Source organism: Vulpes lagopus, chromosome 21 (genome assembly GCF_018345385.1).
Source record: "Vulpes lagopus strain Blue_001 chromosome 21, ASM1834538v1, whole genome shotgun sequence".
NCBI lineage: Eukaryota > Metazoa > Chordata > Mammalia > Carnivora > Canidae > Vulpes > Vulpes lagopus.
This window is the reverse complement of record NC_054844.1, coordinates 20,179,194-20,203,756: the sequence shown is the minus strand read 5'-3', so window position 1 is coordinate 20,203,756 and position 24,563 is coordinate 20,179,194. Positions and strand designations below refer to the sequence as shown.

Here is a 24,563-nt window from a genome sequence, read left to right as displayed (position 1 = left end):
AACCTGGGTTAAAGGTGAATGACATGCTCTTGAGTGTATCCACCAAACTCCTCCTTCTCTCCCTCATATCCAAGTTTCAATTTGTAGCTGGATCATATCTTCAGGGTCCTTCAAAGTCCCCAAGACCTGGTCACTATAATTCTGTCAAGCTTAAGGGTTTTCAATTCCTCTAGACACACCCCTTTCTTTGTGACTACTCTCTTTGAATTTTTATTGTACTTTAACTAAATCTCTATTACCATCTATCACGCTGAATTCTAATCGAAAGAATTTGCCTACTTGCTTCTTTTGAACTGGGAGCTCTCAGGGGGCATAGTGTTGTATTCAGTTTTGTACCTTCCATGCCTGGCACAAAAATGAAACGCAAGCAGCAGCTAGCTATAGGATTAATGATCATTTACATAAAAACGAACACAAAATGCGAACTAACACAAAATGCGTCCTTTCGCATCAGGGTGTTTGCTCTTCCTGAAAGCATTTTATACAAACAAACAAACACACAATACAACTGAAGCTGAATCTTAGGGGTGTCTCCAACTGCTTGATCATTCATTCACCAACACTGGATTGTACTAGGCACTGAGCTGGGTGTTAAAAACGCACAGGTGAATGAGAACTTTCAGCCTTGTCGTGGCTCAGGGACTGACAGAGAAAATGAAGGCATCTTACCCCATTATCTTTCCCTGAGATCAAAGCCTACCCTTGAGAGCATACATATTTGTAGAGGAACTTCAGAAGGTGGGCACTGCTCCTCACTGATCTTGCCAGACAGCTAGAAGGAAATCAATGAGTATTGCTCAGTTAGGGTATGTGTTGGGGGTGGGGCGGGGGGGGAGTTACTGCTGTACCAAATGAACTTTACAACCAAGAGCATGAACATTGAAAAATCAGTTTTATTTTTCAAAGCACCCAGAAGCACCAGTACTATTCCAGGGTAACATTGCCACCAACACCTTGCCTAAGAACAGGGGTCCTCTTAAATTGACCCAGAATGGGCAAAATAAAATTGTCTTTCTATTTGGGTTAAATGTATGCAAACGAGAGCGTGAGGGTCCAGAACAAAGATGGGCAAAGCGTTAGAGATAACGGGACCTCTGTGTTGAAGAGTCTGTAAGCTGGGAGGCTGCAGCTTTGCCTTCGGAAGGTGACCTCCTCCAGGGGGAGGGAGAGCGCGGGTGCACACTCGGGCCCTTGTCCTTGAAGGGGATTGAGCGAGCCGAGGGGAGGGGTGGGCGGCGATCCGGTTTCCAATCACAATAGAGGAAGCTAAGAGGCTGCGGCGCGGGCGGGCCCCGCCTCCTCCTCGCTCCTTGCGGATCCTGCGCCGGCCGAGACGCGCGCTGCTAACCTGGTCTCCTTCGCGCGTCCCTTACAGCCGCTGGTCTCGGGTAGGTGCCCCCCGGGACCCCGGATCCGGGCTCACGGGCCCCGGGGTGGGAGGTGCGGGGGGGCCCTTGCGTAGCAGCCCGCGGGAAAGGGCCCTGAAGGACTCGTGCTCTCTGGGGCCTTTAGCGCGGAGCATCCGGACTCGGGCCCGGACTCGCCGCCAGGCTTTGGGGCTGCAGGCCGTGCCCTCCGCTGGGGAGCCCGAGGCCGTGACCTCGCCGCCCCAGAGCCCGCCTCCGGCCTGTGCTGTATCCGGGAGGGACTTGCGGCGTTGGCAGCTAAAACCCGGCTGCTGCAAGCCCTCGATCCTTTTCCGGCGGCCGCATCCCCCCCTCCCCCCCCCCCCCTCCCCCTCCCCCTCCCCCTCCCCGGGCCGGCAGGCCGGACCCCGCGCACGTGCTGGAGGAGCTAGGGGCGAGCCGAGGAGCACGTGACAGCTGGCTGATTCCGAGCCTGGGCGGTGGGATCCACTACCCGGGTCGGGGACGCGAGCCCCTGCTTGGCCGGATGCGGGAGAGGATGATGCGCGGGTCTGGCCCGGCCCTCCCGGGTTTGCCCCGCGAGGATGCAGAAGGCCTTGGAGACGCAGGCCTGTTCCCCTCCGGCCTCTTCTCTTGATGCCTCGGAGCTTTGTTTACTTGGCCAGCTTTGGGTGTTGAGAGTGAGGAAGGCCCGGGATTGCCCCTGGGGACCTTCTCCTGGGCGATCGGAGGTTGCTGCCCTCCCTCGTGACCTGCTGCTCCTGCGCGGGGTGGCCTGTGGGCGGCGGCCTGGGCCTGCAGAGAGCGGCCGGGAGAGCGAGAGCCGGCGCTTGCCAAGTCGAGGAATTCGATGGCAAAACCTGGCTTTCTAAAACGTTAGAATCAGGGCACCCGGGTGGCTCAGTGGTTGGGCGTCTGTCTGCCCTTGGCACAGGTGGTGATCACGAGGTCCCGGGATCGAGTCCCGCATCCGGCTCCCCGCAGGGAGCCTGCTTCTCCCTCTGCCTGTGTCTCTGCCTCTCTCTCTCTCTCTGTGTCTCTCATGAATAAACAAATAATCTTTTTAAGAAGAAAGTTAAAATTGAAGGATAGTCTGCAAAAAGAGTCTTTGTTTCTGAATTTAAGACACCGGTTCATTGGCTCACTTCTAAGGATTTACATCCTCGCGGCGGGCGGGGGGGGGATCTCCTCTCTCCCCCCAGGCGGGGGCGCTGGACCTGCGGGGGATGGAAAGGACCGAGAATCAGAGGTTTTCACCCTGTTTACCATTCTTTTTCCCTGCAGCTAAGCACTCAGATCTTGGCACAGTCCTGCATATATAATAATAGAAAACATTTTCTTCTAACGTCTTATAACTCCTGTTAGGGGAAAAAATAGTTTTTTTAATACTTTTCTCCAGCAGGATCTGAAAGAAAATAATGTACTGGCTTGAGCCTGTAACTGTGGTTTCTGGAGTTTTCAAAATTAATTTAGAAGGTGTGTCTGAACAACCAGTCTGTATATAGCGACCATTTCTGGGTTTTGCTTACTGGATTCTGTATATAAGGATCTTAAACCAGCCAACGAAAATAAACTTAATGGAGAAAAAATACACAGTTTGTATCTCTCTGTTCAGCAAGAGAAGGGGCAGTCTTCTGATTCTGCTCAGAATGCAGGACGTGTTTGAATTTCTGTGTCAAGCCATTCGTAGAGGCAGTTGCACCAGGCTGCTTATTTTTTTCTTTAGCCTCCGTGAGAAAACTGCAGATGTGCTCTGCGAAATAATCTCTAAATTTAGTTCCTACAGATGGAGGGAGGCAATATTTTTTGACGGAAAAATAGGTATGGAACAAAATAGTTATTACGTAGTTGTGTCCAAATTCAAGTAATTTATTCCAATTTAGAGCCTTCTGAACTCTTACTTAACATACACAGTTTCTGAATTAGTTAACTTTTGTTACTTAGTCCATTGCAGATGAGAAACAAAAAGGAGACTGGAAAGCAGGGTAGGTACAGTGGCTGTGGATGTGAGAGTCTAGCATAAAAAGTAAACAGGAAACTGAAATAATGAATTAAAATTATAAATGATACTTAAATGTGAAGAAAGGATTTAAGTATGACCTGCCTCTCTGTTTAAGAAGGCCCGGCAGTGTATTTTGTGTACTAAGTTGCCATGGAATTGTGAAGTTTCTTTTACAATTCAGTGACTTTTGACATTTTAGTTATCCAGAAAATGTACTTGATTATCTGATGGTACAGATAAATTTGGTGTTACTATATGGAATATTTTCCGACAGGTTTTCTTTTCTCTTTTCCTTTCATTTCTTTTCTATTCTTTTCTTTTCTTTTCTTTTCTTTTCTTTTCTTTTCTTTTCTTTTCTTTTTTTAAATGGCTGGAAAGAAACTGATTCAAAGGCTGATATTCTCCTAACGTGACTCCTTGAAAGGAAAATGTATTAAGTGGGTGCCCACCTCCCAGTTAGTTCCAAGGTACACTAAACGGAATTTAGAGTCATATTTCTGAAGATTTTGCATAAACATTCATCGCTATTTTCATGCCACTGTATTTATGAAGTATATGTGATATGTCCAGTACACTGACAGGTTTTAAATGAGACTCAAAGTAGAAGAACCGGTCCCTATCTTCAAAGAGTGATAATAACCATTAGTAGTAGAAATTATACTCATAACTGGCTATTAACTCTTTTAGACCAAGCTTACATATGGGTTAGTACAGGGCCCTAATTTAGTTTGTGTTGTTACATATAATTTCTTCATGAGGGGAATGGAAACAAGTGAGCTATTCTAAATGTAAATATTCATGTCTTTCAGCCAATAAATGAAGAGCCACAAGACAGAATTGTTACAACTTGTTAAATACTAGCACAGTATCCCAAATTCTAATGACTTCATAGAAGTTTTTTGTTTAATTGATTTCTCCATTAAGTGGGTTACATTGTTCTTTAAAATATATTTGTGTTGGAGAATATCATTAGGCTCATTTTTAACTGTGCTGTAGTTCAAAATTGCAACAGTAGCATTCTGTGGATTATTCCCATTTGGGTTTTATGTGTGGGTGTATGTATAATGTTTTGATTCTTTTCTTGCAGGGCACAATGGCAACTCTTAAGGAAAAACTGATTGCACCAGTTGCAGAAGAAGAGGCTGCAATTCCAAACAATAAGATCACTGTAGTGGGTGTTGGACAAGTTGGTATGGCATGTGCCATCAGCATTCTGGGAAAGGTATATTTCAAGAACACCATACATGTTAGATAATTTCAGTTTATGTGTACAATCTCTGTAGGCACTTCAGGATTTTATTGTCTTTAAAATATTTTTTTTTCCTGAACAATTTTAAATAAGTTATAGACATCATGACACTTCACCTTTAAATATGAGAGCATGTGTTTACGGAGTATGCTCTCCCTACATGGCCACAATAGAATTGCTGCACTCGGGGAAGTTAACATTGATATAATACTATCCTCTAATGTATAGTACCTAGAGTTAAAATTTTCCCCACTGTTTAATAGCATTTATTTATTTATTTATTTATTTATTTATTTTTTATTTTATTATTTATTTATTTACTTATTTATTTATTGTTTAATAGCTTTTTATTTTTTTTGTTTTTTTTTTGTTTTTTTTTTTGTTTTTTAAAGGAAATTTTTTATTTTTTTATTTTTTTTATTTTTTTATTTTTTTAATTTTTTTTTTTTTTTTTTTTTTTATTTATGATAGTCACAGAGAGAGAGAGAGGCAGAGACACAGGCGGAGGGAGAAGCAGGCTCCATGCACTGGGAGCCTGATGTGGGATTCGATCCCGGGTCTCCAGGATCGCGCCCTGGGCCAAAGGCAGGCGCCAAACCGCTGCGCCACCCAGGGATCCCAGCTTTTTATTTTTTTAATAGCTTTTTATATCTGTTTCCACCTCAGTCCAAAATCATATTTTATATACTTGTCGTATCTCTTTTGTTCTTTAATCTGGAACTATTACTGAGCTTTCTTTGTGTCTCACATCATTGATATTTTTGTAGAGTGCAAGTCAGTTATGTAGAATGTCCCTCAATTGATGTTTCCTTGTAATTAGGTTCAGGTTAAATTTTTGGGTAGGGTTATGAGTAGGTGATGGGATCACATCAGGAGGCATGAGATGTTCAACTTTGTCTTAATACCAGTAGGTGCCCAAGACGCCCTGGGTTGAAGTGATAGGTGCAGGATTTCTCCATTGTAAAGGTCCCTTTACCCCCTATCATTACTAAGTAACTTGCACAAGGGCTTTGCGAAGTGGTGGAAATGACTTCTGAGTCCTTCAGAGTACATTCCCTAATCGGAAATAAATTCTCATATAATCAGCAATTCTCAGGATCAGGAGATTTAACACTGATGTCACGCTGTTAGCACCTTCCACTCCTGCAGACTTTTCTCCTGGTATACCTCCACAGGCTTCTGGCTTGCCTACTATGTACACCCCATGTAGGTGAAGCTTTAGTTTTTTTTTAGTCTCCAAGGAATTTAGAGGAAAGAGGGCCCTTTTTTTGTTTTGTTTTTGTTTTTGTTTTCTTGTATTTTATTTGTTTGGGCAGCCTGGGTGGCTCAGTGGTTTAGTGCCGCCCCAGGGCTTGATCCTGGAGACCTGGGATCAAGTCCCACGTTGGGCTCCCTGCATGGAGCCTGCTTCTCCCACTGCCTGTGTCTCTGCCTCTCTCTCTCTCTCTCTCTTTCTCTCTCTGTGTGTGTCTCATGAATAAATAATAAAATTTTTAAAAAAGATTATTTTTTTGAGAGAGAGATCACAAGCAAGGGGGAGGGGCAGAGGGAAAAGCAGCCTCCCCACGGAGTGGGGACACCCCCCACCCCCCAATCCATGTGAGGCTTCATCCCAGGACCCTGGGATCATGACCTGAGCCTAAGGCAGTTGCTTAACCAGCTGAGCCACCCAGGCACCCAAAGAGCCCTTTCTCAATTACCTCACTGAATTGATTCCTTAGGCTGCTTTAAATGTAGGACCCTCCCCTCTCAAAAAAAAAAAAAAAATCGCTGCTTTGCCTTCAGTAGAGTACACTGTTCCTTTGTGTCATATCTGAAGGCTGCCCAAATAACGCCTCGCCAAGCAGGTTTCTGTTTGCAAGTTTGAATTCTCAAGGAACTAATTTTAAGGTCTTGACTGAGAAAAAACTATCAGAGAAATCAACTAAAATATGTAGTACACACCAATGAAGGTTTTACTCTTTTGCATTTTTTTTTTCTAGCTAGTATTGACCAGGGGCTTATTCGTAGTATCTGCTTCCCAGATCATAGGGAATCACAATTTAGTATTCACTGTTCATGTCAATTAAAATGAAAAATATCCCAGCTGACGTTTCTTTTAAAGCATTTATTGAATGTATACCATGGTGGAAGTGTTTTAATAAAAGCCTTCATTTTAAACAACAACCTCAGAATGGGAAGTGTTCATATCCTGTTTTCAGATGAGGCGGCTGGGGTCTAAAGAGATTGAGCAGGGCAGCCCGGGTGGCTCAGTGGTTTAGTGCCGCCTTCAGCCCAGGGCATGATCCTGGAGTCCCTGGATCGAGTCCCACGTAGGGCACCCCACCTGGAGCCTGCTTCTTCCTATGCCTCTCTCTCTGTGTCTCTCATGAATAAATAAATAAAATCTTTTAAAAAAAAGAAAAATATTGAGCAGCCTGCCTCCAGTCACACAGCTGAGGAAGTAGAATTGTATTTTATTTTTTGATATTTAATTTTATTTTTTAAAATAAACTCTGCCCCCAACATGGGGCACGAACTCTCTACCCCGAGATCAGAATTGCATGCTCTATCGCCCCAGCTAGCAAAGCACCCCAGTAGAGCTGTATTATGAACCCAGGCTCTGAACTCTTTAATTATAGTGACTCCAGTTTCTTTTTATTCTAAGATAGTCTTTAGGCAGTTAAAAACATCAAGGTTTTAGTGACACACTAACTAGAGATATTTCTTTTCTCCTGCAAATCTCAAAATTTAGACTTTTCAGGAAACTACATCTAAGCTATTGTGATGCTATAAAGAATACCTCTGTGATTTTCACTGTGAACTTAAAATCGTCTTCGGTAAATAAACTTGTGACTGTGCTCACAGTTATGTAATACTTTGGCCCAATTCAAGTGCTGGAGAGAACAGACCCTGCTGCTAACACAGTAGGAATCTTCCAATTTAGATGCTTTGAGGGATTGTCTGCCTTGCTCAAAGACCATCTTACTAATTAAAAATGTTCAAATCTTATTTTAATAGATGAGGATTAAAGTGCTTCAGAATTATTCCTTATTAATATTTGGGGATTATAAACCCTACTAGTTTAATAGAGGAAGGAGGTGTTTATATATTACTTCATTTACTCCTTTCCAAAAATTGGCGAAGTATTGTCATCTATGTATTACTGTTGGAAAGAAACAACCTAGAAAGGTTAATAAGCCACTTGGTGAAGATCACACAGAGATAGTAAGTTCCTTATCCGGTCTTGGAGGCCATCATCGGACTGGTATGCTTTATAGGGAGTACACCTTGCTTTCTGCCCGGGAAATGTGCCAACCTGGGGCATCAGAGGTAGGTTGAGGAGGCCCACACCTTTGCCAGGTCTGAGAAGGCAACTGAGGCCCCTAGTAGGGTATGCCATCACTACAAAAAAAATTATCTTTTGTTTCTCATGCCCAGGCTCCCCAACCTCACTGTCTTCGTATGAAATATAGTGAGCTTTGATAAAAACTATAGCTCCTGTACTTAAACATTCCAGTAGTTTCATAGGACACATAGATGTACATCAAAATCCAGGACTTCAGAGATGTCTCCCTGCCTGTCTCAGAGCAAGGTGGTGGAGTGCACAACCCCAGGGGGCTCTATTTACATACTCTCAGCACCTTTACCATCTCTGACTTTATCACGTGCCATCTGCCCTACTTCTCCAAAATACCTAGCTCATTTCTGCTTAAAACCCTTTTCCTTACATTTCCTTTCACCTGCGAAGTGCTACCCTAGGCCATCAGAGTTGATTTCTTCCTCTTCATATCATAACTTTGTAGGCAGGCAGCCCCTGACTGTCCAAGTAAACTTCTTTCCCAGGAACATTAACATTGCCCTGCCTTATGGTCTTTATATAGTATAGTCACTATCAGAAATGATCTTAAATTGTTTGCTTAACTCCTCTTCCCTTTCTAGAACATTCCATGAGAGAAGAGACTTGGCTGAATTTGTTCCTAATTAGTAGAATAATTACTAATAAGTATATTACATAAATGCTTCTATTCCTAATAACTTATTTTTGTCAAATTTTGATCGTAGCTTTTCCTTTATCATGGCTTCTATTGCTAAGTAGGACTCTTACCCTACTACCCATCACAGGCTCTGCATTTTAGCTGTCAAGAGGGGGCTCTAAATATCAACCTCATCATGTTGTCAGGGGCTTACAGAGCTTTCGTGAGAGGTTATCATAAACTAAGTCCAGCTTTCTTTGAGTATCTATCTTCACTTATGTCAGCTAACCTTGTTCTTGTGGTTATAGGCACAGCATCAGTCCTGTAGGAGCAGTGTAATTACAGACCTATTGTCAAGTAGTTTTAGCAGTGCTGGACTTGGCTTGAAAGTAGGACATAATAAAATTTGGTATTTGTACAAGAATAGTTAGATTAATAAAATGAACCAAAAGCCCAGAAAAAGGCCCAAATAGTATTTAATAATATGATAGAAGTGGCATTCCATAAATTACTAAACAAAAGGTCCTTGTCCGTTTAGTTCAATATTTGGAAAAAGTCACACTTTTTCCTCCCATAAAATTTCATGCGGAATAAACACTTGGATATAAAAATGCAGTGATCAGTTACTATAGCATTAGTGGCAGTAACTTATTGGCTAAGAGAGTCATGGGGCAAATAGGACCATGTCTGGTCCACGTGGGACTTCAGATTAAAAGATATTTTGTTGTATGTTAAACAAGTGGTCACATTCAACAGTGATGTCCTTGCCTTCTACCCAACCTTATCCTTCCTGCTTTTGCGATTAAGCTCTGCGGTTTCAAACTATTTTAAGTATATTTACAGTGTAAGTGGATTCACAGGCTTTACAAGACAGGTATTCCCTGCTTTTTGAAAGTTCGTTCACTTTGCTTTTACGGAAGACCCTCATTAGTAGCTATTTTCTCTAATCAAACGAAATCCCAAGGGAATTTTCCCTTTTACCGTGAAAAGGTAAAAAGCAAAAAAGCAGTCAGAGTTTATTTTATCACAGAGGCAGCACACACCCCAAGCAGTGAGAGTGGCCCCACCAGACGACTTCCCCAGGAAATAGCTATATACTTTCAGCATCTTAGGAGCTTTGAACTGCATGAACATCTGTGCTTTACCTCCGGTTTATTTTGTGCATCTGTTAGCAAGATGTGTCTTAAGGTATCAGATAAACCGAAGTAGGAGAGGTTATTTTGGAATCTGAGAATTCTCAGAAATTTCCCACATAAATTAATGGTAATTGCTGCTTCTGCTCTATGCCATTTCTGCTTACAAAAGATTTGATAGGAACATTCTACTTTAGGATAGCGGGGGATACCTGCGTAGGAACTATACAGAAGGAGATTTATTTCAGTCAAACAACAGTGTTGACACTTAGGCACACATCTTCTGTGTTGCCTACCTCCGCATTTGGAGGATATTCAGTCGTGCAGATGCAGCTAAATTCAGTGCGACAGTTTTTTTTTTGTTTTTTTTTTTCAAGTGTTGGATCTCTTCCTTCTCTACCAGCTGAGGACGCACTTCTCAGCCAATTCTCCACACCCACTGGCTGAAACAAAAGACAGGATCTGAGATCCTGTGACATCCTTTCCACGTAAGCCTGAAATTGTTTTGCCATGCTGACTTTAGGGGCACAGATGTTATGTTACTAAAATAAAAGTGATATTCCTATTGCTCGGTACCTTGATGGAATGGGATGGCTATTATTAAGTTATAGTGTCCTAATTGAGGGTTTAAAAAAGACAAATACAGGTTTGTGTGTTCCTGTCAGAGGCTGCAGAGGGACAAAACCATTTAAAAAGCATCAAAACCTGTTTTAAAAGAAAACTTGTGAAAACAAGTGCCAGTAGTGGATATACATAGAAATGAGAAAACCGTGGCTAAGTAATCCCCAACTTGCAAAATGGTCATTGCAAAAGTTTGCAAGTAAATCTGTTGCTTGGAGGTAAATGCACATTTGGAGGCTAGAGTCTCAGGAACTCAAAAGCAAGCCTGTTATCACTCATTTCTTGAGACTAGTGAGCCACTGGGATTCTAGGGACTAGACAGTGCTCATCCCTTGGCTCCTACAAGGAGCCAGACTTGCCTTGGCTGGCAAATTAAAGTAGGTCAGATTTTTTTACTGGCTTCATCCTCTGCTGGTCAGTGCCTTCTAGACACCTCCTGTTCCACCCTCTACTACTCTACCTTTTCCTTGCAAGTGCCTTCTGAACCCAGTTACCTACCCTTTTCCCATCAATACTCCTCTCTGATATGACTGATCATGCCATCCTTAGGAGAGGCATCCTCATTTTTAAGTGGATTTCCATATTGATATGTTATATTAAGCTAATTATTTTGCCAATAGCCTTAAAAACAGTAAAGGCAAAGACTCTAATGATATTTCAACAAGAGGGATAACTATGTTTTGTAAATTTTGCAAATTACGAGTTTCCATAAGATAATGGAATTTCAGAGCTGGAAGGAATTTTTGGCTGCATCTAGACCGACAACCTCCCCTCCCCTTATTTTTACAAGGAGAGATCAAGTGCGTGCTTAAGAAAGCACTCTACATGACTGATAAAGGGTGAACCCAAGGGTTTTTTTTCTCCCACTCTTTCTGTAGAGATATAGAGGACATATAAATAAAACATTTTATATACAGAACATTTTATAGAATATGTAGAATTATGAGTCTACATCAAGAGTAAGTAGTATATTTGGGATTTAGACTTGTATTTTGAATGAGTGGCAGAGGGTGACAGCTGGAATAGAAAACAGGAGAGCTCAGAGACTGGAGAAGTTTGGGATGACACAGGAGAATCTGCAAATCCCAGACCCTGCCATCCGTAGGATACCCCTTCTTTTGCCCATCAAGACATTCAAGTTGGTTCTATCCAACCTGAGTTCAGACTTCAAACTGGGCTTCAGATCCTACTATGTGGTCAGACTATTGATGGTTTAAATCAAATCTGCCTTCTGAAAAACCCTCCAAACTGGAGGTGATTTCAGGGATGGACACTGCCCAAGGTTGATTCTGAGTCTGGGTGAGTCTTCACCACCCCTCATTAATGGAAAGACTTGTATATCCTGAGAACACTATTGAACTGTTGGTTTCATGAGGAATCGTTGTCTTACATATTCTTAAAGTGATTTGTAGCATGTTAAGTATCGTGATAATTAAATCCTAGTTGAGTACTAGAAGATAAAATTTAGAAAAATCAATGTGTTTAATATTAACAGTTCATTCAAGACTTTCTCATGCAGTTGTTTAAAGAGCACACCTAACTCAGTGATAAAATTCTCAGGGTTTTTAACACTTGGTGCTTATCCATTTAAAGGGTCTTTGTTGTTGGGGGGCACCAGAGGGGCTCAGTCAGTTGAGTGACTGACTCTTGGTCTCAACACGGGGTCCTGATTTTAGGGTCATGTGTTCGAGCCCTGTGTTGGGCTCCACACCCAGCTTAGAGCCTACTTTAAAAAAAATAAATAAATAAAGGTTCTTTGCTGGATAGTGAGCCGGGGTGCCTTAGAGTGGCTTAGAGTACTAACCCTTGTTCTTATATTTCTAGTCTCTGGCTGATGAACTTGCCCTTGTGGATGTTTTAGAAGATAAACTCAAAGGAGAAATGATGGATCTACAGCATGGGAGCTTATTTCTACAGACACCTAAAATTGTGGCAGATAAAGGTAGTTACATTTCATGCCTAAAGTGATCTAATCATAGATGCCCTCACTCTATAAAATTAGTCTTCCATCCTGGTGAATCTAGTATTGGTGGTTTGTCTTTTCTTCTCTATCCAGTTCATCCTTGAGGACAAACAAGATAGACAAACTTCCCAGATGATTTCCATACATTTGACACATGACATTTTAGGAAATTATATCCTAATGCTTGATTACATGTATCTGAGAACAAGAGTTTTAGACCCCCAAAAAATATTTGTACAAAGTAATTTGAGTGCTTTGAAGAAACCAAAAAAAAATTCATGTTCTAGCTGTCTGTTCTAGATTAGCACATTTATGCAGTGATAACCATGATAGCAGGGCTGTGTCCAAAGATAGAAATGTGAACATCAGAATAATTTCTGCTATGACTACTGCTGGCTATTATTGAGTTATTTGCATTCTGTGTACTATGACATTTTTGAATGTCACATTTTACCTCATTTTCACAAGAAAGGTGTGAGAGGTAGGTCTTAGTACCTTCATGTTATGGGGAGGAAACTGATAAAAGGTATTAATAACTATCAAAAGTCACATAGCCATATTGTTTATTTTTTTAATTGTTATTTTTTAAGATTTTATTTATTTATTTATGAAAGACAGAGAGAGGCAGAGACATAGGCAGAGGGACAGGCAGACTCCCTGCAGGGACCCAGATGTGGGGCTTGATCCCAGAACTCCGGGATCACAACCTGAGCCAAAAGCAGACGCTCAACCACAGAACTACCCATGTGCCCCGGCACTAGTTTATTATGTGACTCATCCGTAGCTATTATATCTGATGATCACATCAGGTCATAATTTCTATATTTTGGGAAGTGACATACTTCCTTGAGGGGGAAAAAAGATATATTCGCCAGAGAAACTCAACTGCTGAAAGTAAATAGGCTTCCTTAAAATATTGAGTATTAAAAATGAGTTTCTGGTCAAGAGCAAATGCTTCTTTGCCCTCCTTCCCCTTCGTGGGTTGGATTAACATTACAAGTCTACAAGTGTCCTCAATTCTCTTTTTCTGTTGGAGGGCTTCCTGTTGAACTTGGGACTCATGGTTTATGTTTTATCAAATTAGTAGCCATCAAAAGTCAATAGCATTTTGAATTTGTTAGCCAGAAACATAATTTAGGGCCTTCTTTATTTCCTTGGTCTATTCTCTGAGCCAGTTTTATGGTTGAATTATTTCTCTGTGACTCAAAAAGGAAGATGTCATTTCTCTTGAGAAGAACGTTACACCTCAAAACCTTATAATACAGAATTCTTGCCTATGTAATTCTTACAGTATGTAATGCTTATATAAGTTCTAAAAGCTTATGGATGTTTAGGTTTCTGGAGCATACCATATATGATATGTTTTGATGAAGAGTTGTATTTAAAGTACTTTTTTTCTCCCTCTCCTAGATTACTCTGTGACTGCCAATTCTAAGATTGTGGTGGTGACTGCAGGAGTCCGCCAGCAGGAGGGAGAGAGCCGCCTCAATCTGGTGCAAAGGAATGTTAATGTCTTCAAATTCATTATTCCTCAGATAGTCAAGTACAGTCCTGATTGTATCATAATTGTGGTTTCCAACCCAGGTATTTAATTAACAAGAATGTCTTAAGGTTCACCTCTGTTAAGTTAAATGTTTTGGGTTTTATTTTATTTCTGTCGTTTGGCTTTTAAAGAATCTGTCCTAAGATTTAGTAGCAGAAGCAACTCTTGTGTCTTCTGTTATTGGCTGCGAAAGAATGGTGTTTGCAAAACAAATGGCTGAGTCCTGGGCCAAATGTTTAAAAATGTGAGAAGAGTTATATATAAAACAGTTGCATCTGTTTGTTTCATCACTTTGTTGTAGAGCCTAGAAGCTTTTTAAAATTTTCTAGGAAGATTATCCTGGGGTGTGTAATGAAACATTTAAACGTGGCTTTAATTTGTAAGAAACATTTCAGCAAATTTGACCTTCTGTTGGCCAAAAAAGTGTATTTTAGTGGCATTGAATTTGAAACTAATTTTAAAAGCCATTAATCAGTCCAGTTTGAAAGATAGCAATAGACTGTATCGATGGACAAATAACATGCTAATGCCAAATGTTAGAGCTTAAAAGTTGCTTTTGTTGCTAAATCAACATTTGCAGAATAAACATGAAAACTTGTGGTTAGAAAGCATTGCATTATTTAACCTAAACAGTCGGAATTCATTCTCTATTTCATACTTCTTTTGTCTATAATTTGCCACCAAACATACTATTTATTGGTGAATATAGTAGATACATTGATAAAACTGATTGTCTCCGGATGCTGGACATAGAGGAAGATTGTGAGTAAGAAGCAGGGGGATCCTTACAGTTTGTGGAATATTGAGAATTGGGAGCCAGCAAGGACAGAGATTCTTTCAGTATTATTTTCTGCAGTCTTGGATTGGGGGTTACTGAATAGTTAAATCTTTTATATGAAACTTCGTGTAAATACATAGTGGCAAACAGACTTGGAATAAGAGTGACAAATAGCTGGCACATATGAAGTTGCTGTATCCCCTGCCTAAGGCAGACATTAACTCATTATACAACTTTCCAGGTATAGCTTCAAAGTCTCAACTCTCCAGGAAGTCACTCCCACTGAATCAAACTTGCCAAGGAAGAGCTTTATAATCCCCAGTCCAAAATGACCTTAAAATATCTTGACTAATGTGTATATTTGTGTGGGGGTGGAGATTGCAAGATTAACCTCTTGCATTCCCTGAGTGATGTTTTCTCCTTTTGACGGTTATAGCCTAAGAGTGATGTGATCCTGTCTAGACCAGCAAGTTTTATTCTGTGAAGTCTCAGGGCTGTGCCACGCCAGAATAAAGGTTCTATCATAGAGGTCCTTTCATTAAATACAACAAAATATAAATCCCCTTGTATTATCACAGTTTCTTCCTGAATGGTATCTTGTGCCCAGGACAATTTCTAGTAGTATGCCTTAGTAATTTAATAACCCGTGGCTTTTGGGTTATGGTGATAGTCCCTACCATCATAGAACATTAAAATCGAGAAACTTATGTAACCATAGGGTCTCCTACATGCATTATTTCTTAACTATGTAAAGTCACAGTGTTTATGTCTTTCTGGCTGTATTCACATCTCAGACTGGACAAGTTGGGGAGGAAGAAGCTAGGACACCTGCTAATTGCCATAGCAGTTGAAATCAGTTTTGATTTACTCACATGTATTATTTCTAATTGTTTTAGTGGATATTCTCACATATGTTACCTGGAAACTAAGTGGACTACCCAAGCACCGTGTGATTGGAAGTGGGTGTAATCTGGATTCTGCTAGATTTCGCTATCTTATGGCTGAAAAACTTGGCATTCATCCCAGCAGCTGCCATGGATGGATTTTGGGAGAACATGGCGACTCAAGTGGTAAAGACAAAAAGCCTTAATATTCTGATGTGTACTTACGGTGTTATTCTTGTCATTCTGAATTTTTTGTTTTTTAATTTTATTTTTGTATTCACATACTTCACATTACAAATAAGCAATTTGTGGGAAAATACCTTGATAGTAACTAGGTAAATATGTACACATTCTGCATCAGTTTTTTGCCTGCTATGTTTAGGATCTATCGATAATTCTCAAACAAATTCCTACTATGATAGTTGTCAGACACAATATTCAATCATTTCTGAATATTTATTGAGTTCCACTGAAAAAGAGAGCTTTCTGTTCACCATTTATGTGTGTTATATCAATGTGGACTCAGATTTTTATTTTATTCAAAAGATGTTCTTTCACTATAATTGTAACACAGACATTGTCCCAGATTTTTGTCAAGTAATAGGCTCTTCAGACTGGCACCTGGGTCTTTTTGACATGTCCCAGAGTTTCTTGAACCCTTCCTTATCTCTAGGACAATAAAGTGCACCATGTTGGTGTTATATTTCCCATTTCTCTGCACTGGACGCATCTCTTTCTCCAATGAGTCCTGTTTACTTCTAAGGGGAATGGCATTTAGGAACCGAGATCTGGACATAGGTGTGCTCATGCTCCTGGCATGTCCCTGCTTCTAGTTCCTTTCAGTGGATGGAGGTATTATACCCATCATGTTTATTGAAGGAGAAATAAATTGGGTAACAAAAGCTTTTACGTAACCAGTATCCACTATTCTATAGTGTAAAATAAATCTTGCTTTAAATGAAACCTGATTTGGGGGCACCTGACTAACTGGCTTAGTTGGTAGAGTATCTGACTTTTGATCTCAGGGTTGTGAGTTAAAGCCCCATATTGGGTGTGGAGACTACTTTTAAAAAAAAAGATAAAAGTAAATGAAATCTGATTTTTACTAAAGCATTAATAATAATAACTATCAATCACTTAAGTAGTAAGAGGCCATTTGGTAAATATCTTCTTTAGGAATTTAAATAGAATTGTTGGGCATAAATCAATCATTGTAAAAAATCAACATTAAAGTTATATTTTGATTTCTTTTGTAATGCTTTGTTTTGAAATAGTTAAGGGGTACCTAGGTGGTTCAGGTGTTGGTTTAAGAGTTGGTTAAACATCCAACTCTTGATTTTGGCTCAGGTCATGATCTCAGGGTTGTGAGATTGAGCCCCATGTCAGGGTCTGTGTTCAGCATGGAGTCTTAATTGTCCTCTCCCTTTGCACCTCCTTACCCATGTGCACACGCTCACTCTCTCAAATAAATAAATAAATAAATAAATAAATAAATAAATAAATAAATATTTTTTTTAAAAAAAGAAAGAAACAGTTAAAATATCATTTATTTAATTTAATATTTCTGTTTAATGGTGAGCCTGACTGGCTCATTCAGAAGAGCATGAGCCTCTTGGTCCTCAGGGTCATGAGTTTGCACCCCATGTTGGGCGTAGAGATTACTAAAAAAATAAACTTTAAAGACATTTAAAAAAATAAATTAGTATTTCTTTTCCAAACAATTTTATGTAATAACACTTATGAACAATTCTGGTTATGTAACTCTTAAGCCTGTTTGTTAAACCAAAATACATTGAATAGGCCAATGTGTAAAACTAATTATCCATTTTAATGTTAACGATAAGCTTTATTCTATTAAATTCATATCTGTCCTATATTCAAGGAGCTGTTTCCCCCTAAAAAGGTTTAGGTGTAAATATTTTTTTGAATTCAGTGAGAGTGTGTAATGTGGTTTTAGTGTTCTATGTTAAAATAATTTGGTCTTAAAACTATTGCATTTGTTCTTGTTTATATAATGATGCTATTTTTCTTTATTTTTGGCACATTGTGCCACTTCATTCAAGAATTCCTAATTCTTGTATCCAAGGATTTGTTTGAATCTATGTCCTATATATAAAAAACTATCACAGTGTGCAGTATGCAGTGGAAGTTCAGCCAATGCTAGTTATTAAAATTGTACAGTGATTAGAACCACAGATCTGGAAGTAATATTATGTGTTCTCTAGTTTAAGGCTTGCATTATAATGAAAGAAGAAATGAGACAAAGCAGTCATAGTGGCTAATGGCTTGTTAAAAATCCTTTAGCTGGGGATCCCTGGGTGGCTCAGCGGTTTAGCGCCTGCCTTTGGCCCAGGGCGCGATCCTGGAGTCCCGGGATTGAGTCCCACGTCAGGCTCCCTGCATGGAGCCTGCTTCTCCCTCTGCCTGTGTCTCTGCCTCTCTCTCTCTCTCTCTCTCTCTCTCTGTCTCTCATCAATCAATCAATCAATCTTTAAAAAATCCTTTAGCTAATTAGTGGCACAACTACAATTAGAATCATGTCTTCTTTTTTTTTTTTTTTTTTAAGATTTTATTTATTGATTCATGAGCGACACAGAGACACAAGAGACATAGGCAGAGGAAGAAGAGTCTCCTAATGGGGAGCTGGATGCGGGACTTGATCCCAGGACCCTGGGGATTACGACCTGAGCTAAAGGCAGGCACCCAACCACTGAGCCACCCAGGTGTCCCTAGAATCATGTCTTCTGACTCCTATCTAGGCTACTATTTACTCATCACTGTGTCATTTTTTTCCAAAACACCTTTTTTTCCTATTTCCACATTGACCTGTATTATGTACATGAAATGAAAGAAAATTAAACCATACTCAACCCTGACATGATTATGTAGATTTCATTTTCATCAAAAGCCATGAGAGTACCCATATTCCATAGTTTTCTCAACTATTAGCCTGAATTCACAAAAGTTGTGGATTAAAAGTGGATTTTATTTGGCCATGGGCAGCTTTGCCCTTGGTAGCCAGTTTCAGCTATACTGGACTTGACCCCATGCTTCTGCTCCTATTTCTTGAGTTTACAGTGCTCTCTTCCAAAGGTCTCCAAGGAGCTCTACTTATTTTTCAAGGTCCAATGCAAATGCCATTTAAAAAAAAATTATATATTTATTCATGAGAGACACAGAGAGAGAGAGAGAAGCAGAGACACAGGCAGAGGGGGAAGCAAGCTCCATGCAGGGAACCTGATGTAGGACTCGATCCCGGGACTCCAGGATCACGCCTTGGGCACTAAACTGCTGAGCCACCCAGGGATCCTGCAAATGCCATTTTTTGTAGCCCTTTCTGATATCCCTTTGCTCCTCAAGTAAATGGATTATAATTTATCTTCATACCTCTGTGATACCCCATCTCATTGCTTTAGTTTCCTTTGCCTGTTTCTTCCAGTAATTTCTAAATTTATCCACAGCACAGAACATATCCTTATTTACTTTTGTACATCTACATTTTCAATATATACTTTTCAATATATACTTTCAATATATACTTTTTCAATATATACTTTTGGCTGGGTAAAAGGTGTTAAGAATAATGGGTAAGGGTGTAAGAATAATGGGTAAGATACATGGAGCCCTCCAGAAGATACAGTTGGTGATAGAGAACACCTTCGGTGTGCCTCTGGGGCCATTCTTAGAAGGAGACATTTGATTCAGTTAAGACCAGAAAAATTCACTGTGGTTACCTGGAGTTTCTTTTGAGAGATAGATTGGACTTGGGGCATGAAAAGAGATGACTGGAGTATATTTGGATTTTAGATTTTATCTTTTTTTTTTTTTTTTTTTAATTTTTTACTTCACTCCAGAAGAAAGGGATTTATATAAGGAAAATGAGTAGGAGTGGAGTTAAAGATTGCTCAAATTTTAGGGTAGTCGTGAACTAGAAACCCTTGTGATTTCAACAAGCCCAGAGGGAGGCAAAGAATTTCATATTCTTTGTAAGTATGACACAACAGTTCTGTTTTGCACCAAAATGGTTGAAAGTTAAAATGTCAGATGTGTGGCTATTTTGAAAGTACATGCCAGCCTTTAGGGGAAAGTAGACTGGGTCAGTTGTCTTTGGAGCAGTTCCAGCGGGTATTCAGTAACTTGCCTCAGAGGTAAAATCTGAACTAAGAGAATAAAAGATTTTTTAAAGTAGTGTCAGAAATATGAAATGTTTATCCTCTTTCTCCAGTGGCTGTGTGGAGTGGAGTGAATGTGGCAGGTGTTTCTCTTCAGGAACTGAATCCAGAAATGGGAACAGACAACGACAGTGAAAATTGGAAGGAAGTGCATAAGATGGTGGTTGAAAGGTAAGTAGAAGAAGGCTTAAGATGATTAATTTTTTTCTAAATTTTATTTCAATTCAATTAATTAACATAAAATATATTAGTGGTTTCAGAGGTAGAGGTCAGTGATTCATCAGTCTTACGTAACACCCAATGCTCATTTCATCCTGTGCCTTCCTTAATGTCCATCATCCAGTTACCCCCCATCCCCCTTCCCTCCAGTGACCTTCAGTTTGTTTCTTATGATTAAGAGTCTTTAATGGTTTGTCTCCTTCTCTGATTTCATCTTGTTTTATTTTTTCCTCTCTTCCCCTATAATCCTCTGCTTTATTCCTTAAATTCCACTCAATTTATAATTGTGTTTCTCTGATTAACTTATTTTGCCTAGCATTATACACTCTAGGTCCAATCACATTATTGCAAATGACAAGATTTCATTCTTTTTGATGAATGTGTAATATTCCTCTGTGTGTGTGTGTGTGTGCACGCGCGCGCGCACACACACACCACATCTTTATCCATTCATCTGTTGATGGACATCTGGGCTTTTTCCATAGTTTGGCTATTATGGATATTACTGCTATTAATTTTATCTAGATAAAATTATCAATGATTTTGGCCACCCACTCAGATAAACTCTTAATATAGTAAACATGCAGCTGTTGTCTACTTCAACAGATAAGACTAACTTGACTGGTCAAACCTACCATACGAGTCCCCCTAGGGTAACCAGATATTTTTCTGGAGAAATTCTGTTTGTATAGGGAACAGGAGGAAAATATGGAATTAACAAGTGAGAAGGGCTTTCAGATTGCCTCTTACTGATGAATAGGGTTGACCTGCATAGAACCTGGACACTATTAGTTTCATAATTACCTAAAATAAGTACTTACTGATAGATTGCTAAAAGTGTTAAAGCTGTGCTGTATTTACCTCTCCACACCCAACTAAAGATATCTCCCTCTTTTTTTCTTTTTCCTTCTTTAAACTCTTATGTACTTTTTTTAAAACTGTTTTTAAACTCCTCTCCTTATGACCTTAATGCATATAAAATAAGGTATCATTGTGGAATGAGTAAAGAATATGGACTTGAATTCAAACTATGACACTGGTATTACAGAAGCCATATAAGTTGAATCTCAGTTTTGTCCCTTCTGAAGTCATATGGTAATAGAATTATTATGAAAATTTAGTAAAAACACAGACATAATGCTGCTGAGTATTCAGTAAACATCGGCTATTATTTGCAGAGAATTGTTAAAAAAAATTTCTCGAACATGGAATTGTTTTGCTTAGTTTAAATGTATTTGTTTTTTTCTGGAATTTGACCCATGCATAGAGATAAGATTGTTTAAAAATGTGAGGGGGTTCTTAGCATTTTGTTAACTTAATCCCTTTGCTTTATTTTTTTTTTTTTAATTTTTATTTATTTATTTATTTATTTATTTATTTATTTATTTATTTATGATAGTCACAGAGAGAGAGAGAGAGAGAGAGAGGCAGAGACACAGGCAGAGGGAGAAGCAGGCTCCATGCACCGGGAGCCCGATGTGGGATTCGATCCCGGGTCTCCAGGATCGCGCCCTGGGCCAAAGGCACGCGCCAAACCGCTGCGCCACCCAGGGATCCCTCCCTTTGCTTTAAAGTGAGAAAACTAGGTCTCCCCAGGTAATATAACTTGCCTAAGGTCTTCTAGTCATTGATAGCATTAAATCCCAATTTCCTACATTCTAATTTTGGTTACTCCTGATACCTCTTAAAGACCAAGGGCTTTTTGGGTTTCAAGGTGTAAAATTTATGTACAGAACATTGTCAGGCAAGGTAGATCATCTTCACTCTGCTGTTAGATTAGTTGGTCATCGTAATTTAGGTGACAGTGGTAAGTAGGACCTCAAAATCAAGTTCTATTTTGTCCTTAGAATGTGAACATCTTTTTATTTTCATTGTTTCCTGATTTCATTAGTAATTTTGGAAATACTCATGTATTATGAATATGAAAATTGGTTGGAAAAAAGTATGTTTTTACCACTGTAGCTTTTATAAATATTTATGCATATAATCTATTTTTTTAAAGATTTATTTATTTATTTTAGAGAGAAAGTGAGCACTGAGAGGGGCAGAGAGAGAGAGAGAGAGAACCCCAGCAGACTCCTCGATGAGCTCAGAACCTGACGGCAGGGCTTGATCTCAAGACCTGATCATAACCTGAGCTGAAACCAAGAGTTAGACTCAACCTACTGCACCACCCAGAGGCCCCTCAATAATCTGTTTAAGTTTATCATAGCATTCATGTAGAGCCCACTAGGTAGTATTTCCAACTGTAAATGTTTTAAATATATGTTAATTTATTTAACAAACTTATAAAATAGATGTCCTCACTTTATAGGAGAGGACACTGAGATAAGAAAGGTTTACTGAAGATTACACAGCTTAATAAGAGACAGAGCAGCAGCCAACACAAAGAGTCCAGTTTTAATAACTATTGAGTCTGATTTCAGTGAGCTCTTTTATGATTTTTTTTCTTAGTGCCTATGAAGTCATCAAGCTAAAAGGTTATACCAACTGGGCTATTGGATTAAGTGTGGCTGATCTCATTGAATCCATGTTGAAAAATCTCTCCAGGATTCATCCAGTGTCAACAATGGTGAAGGTAAGATAAACTGTTACAAATATAATTTCTGGTATTCTATTCTGTGATTAGATTTAAAGAAGGACAAGGTGGTCTCAGTCTACTTTTTTCTGAATCTCAAAGTTTTGTGAAAACTTCTCTCTTTTCTCTCTTGTATACGGTGGCAAATTAAATATTCACTCTGAATCTTTTTTGACACATTTTCAAAATATGTATCATATAAATAAGTATTAATTTTATTTCAAGTTGGGGTATTAATGTATAGATTGTCTTTGATATAGTACTTTATGCCTTAGTAAATTTAGTTCAGTTTAACAACCAGGAAACAGAGGTGCCTGGTGACTCTAGGTTAAGCATCTACCTTCAGCTCAGGTCATGATCTCAGGGTCCTGGGATCAAGCCCCAGTCAGGTTCCTCACTCAATCAGGAGGCTGCCTGTCCCTCTTCCTCTGCCCGTCCCCCTGCTTGTGTTCTTTCTCTCAAATAAAATATTTAAAAGAAAAAGCTATGAAACACTGAAATAGAAATTGGTTATTTTTCAATAAAATTAAGATTGTATTAAAACATTATATAAGATAACTCATTTTCCATAAGTCAGGGGAGGAAATATAAGGGGAAAATGCAGTAGATTTTTTAAAAAACATGCAAAAGAGAACAATATAGAAGTATTTGGTGGTAAAATGTGGTGTCAGGTGTTTTTGGTTTTGTTTTTTTTAAGGACTATAGCAAAATTTTAAAAAATAAGTATGGAAAAAATTGAATAATTGCTGGGTCTTGGAGTACATATTTGGAATTTATTGATCTCTGCTTTGGTGTGTGTACAAAAATTTTGGAACTAAAAGTTTAGAAAATAGGAGTTCTTGGCTGGCCTAAGTGGAAATACGTGACTCTGATCTCAGGGTCATGAGCTTGAGCCCCACATTGAGTGTAGAGATTAGAAAAATAAACTTTACTAAAAAGGCATGAAAAATGTATTAAAGTAACTTGTTTGATATAATTAAATAATCCAGTTAGTTGCATGGTTAAATTGACTCTGAATAAATTTACTGCTTTATATAAACTAGTAAATTCTGTGTTTTGGAAATTATGCTATTTTTCCGGCAGTTCTTGGATGTTGCAAAGATCTTGCCTTTGAGTGGCTTCCAACATATATTCTGGACCTCTTGGATAGCTACCACCTGAAATTCTCTCCTAAACAAAAGAATTTTTTAAAATTCAGGATTTCATAAAAAGCAGCCCATTAAGAAACACATTGGAATGCAATTTAATTTGAAGACTTAGATATTAAGTTTTATTAAAGTATATCCAGGCAGAGATATATCAATAAGTTCAATAAAAAAGTGTTACTTTCTTATAAATGTCTAGCTTATTATAATGTGTTTTTGTATATCCTGCATATAAAATCGAATTCAAAATGTAAGTATTTGGAAAATATGGGCCTGTAGGTGTTGAAAATTAAAGAACGAGTTTGTTCTTACCATATTTCTTACATCTCTTTCTGTTTAAACATGGAATCTGGTCATTCTTATCTATGATTTCACTTTTTTTTTTTTTTTTAGATTTTATTTATTTATTAGAGAGAGACAACATGAGCATTGGGAGAGAGGCAGAGAGAGAAGCAGGGAGCCCAATGTGGGGATCCTGGGATCATGACCTGAGCCAAAGGCAGATGCTTAATCAGCTGAGCCATTCAGGCGCCCCTATGATTTCATTTCTTAATCTAATTGTTTCTCTTGTTCTGGCAGGGCATGTATGGTATTGAGAACGAAGTCTTCCTGAGTCTTCCGTGTATCCTGAACGCTCGGGGCTTAACCAGTGTGATCAATCAGAAGCTGAAGGATGATGAGGTTGCCCAGCTCAAGAAAAGTGCAGATACCTTGTGGGATATCCAGAAAGACCTAAAAGATCTGTGACTTCTGGCTTCTAGGCTGTAGAAATTTAAAACCATGATGTAATTAACTGTGAGCCTTTAGTTTTTCATCCATATACACGGATCACAGTTTGCTTTTATCTTCCTAAATATGTGAATCTGGGCTCACAGAATCAAAGCCCATGCTTGGTTTAGTGCTTGCAATATGAGCCTTGAACAAATAAAATTAACTACCGTAGTGTGCTTCTA

The 24,563-nt window shown here is 39.2% G+C and overlaps 1 protein-coding gene across 1 annotated transcript; it reads left to right on the top strand.

Moving 5' to 3' along the window:
* Positions 1-1,232: 1,232 nt before the first annotated feature.
* On the top strand, positions 1,233-24,563 carry LDHB (lactate dehydrogenase B). The gene is made up of 8 exons (XM_041736558.1): positions 1,233-1,388; positions 4,457-4,591; positions 12,153-12,270; positions 13,702-13,875; positions 15,509-15,682; positions 19,722-19,839; positions 22,342-22,465; positions 24,190-24,563. The coding sequence occupies exons 2-8, from the start codon at positions 4,463-4,465 to the stop codon at positions 24,355-24,357; spliced, it is 1,005 nt and encodes a 334-aa protein (XP_041592492.1). The 5' UTR covers positions 1,233-1,388; positions 4,457-4,462; the 3' UTR covers positions 24,358-24,563.

Excerpts from the sequence above, each read along its gene's own strand:
- LDHB (XM_041736558.1), top strand. The coding sequence starts at position 4,463 with ATGGCAACTCTTAAGGAAAAACTGATTGCACCAGTTGCAGAAGAAGAG. Across the intron at positions 13,876-15,508 it reads AATTGTGGTTTCCAACCCAG|TGGATATTCTCACATATGTT; the intron begins GTATTTAATTAA and ends TAATTGTTTTAG. Across the intron at positions 15,683-19,721 it reads AGAACATGGCGACTCAAGTG|TGGCTGTGTGGAGTGGAGTG; the intron begins GTAAAGACAAAA and ends CTCTTTCTCCAG.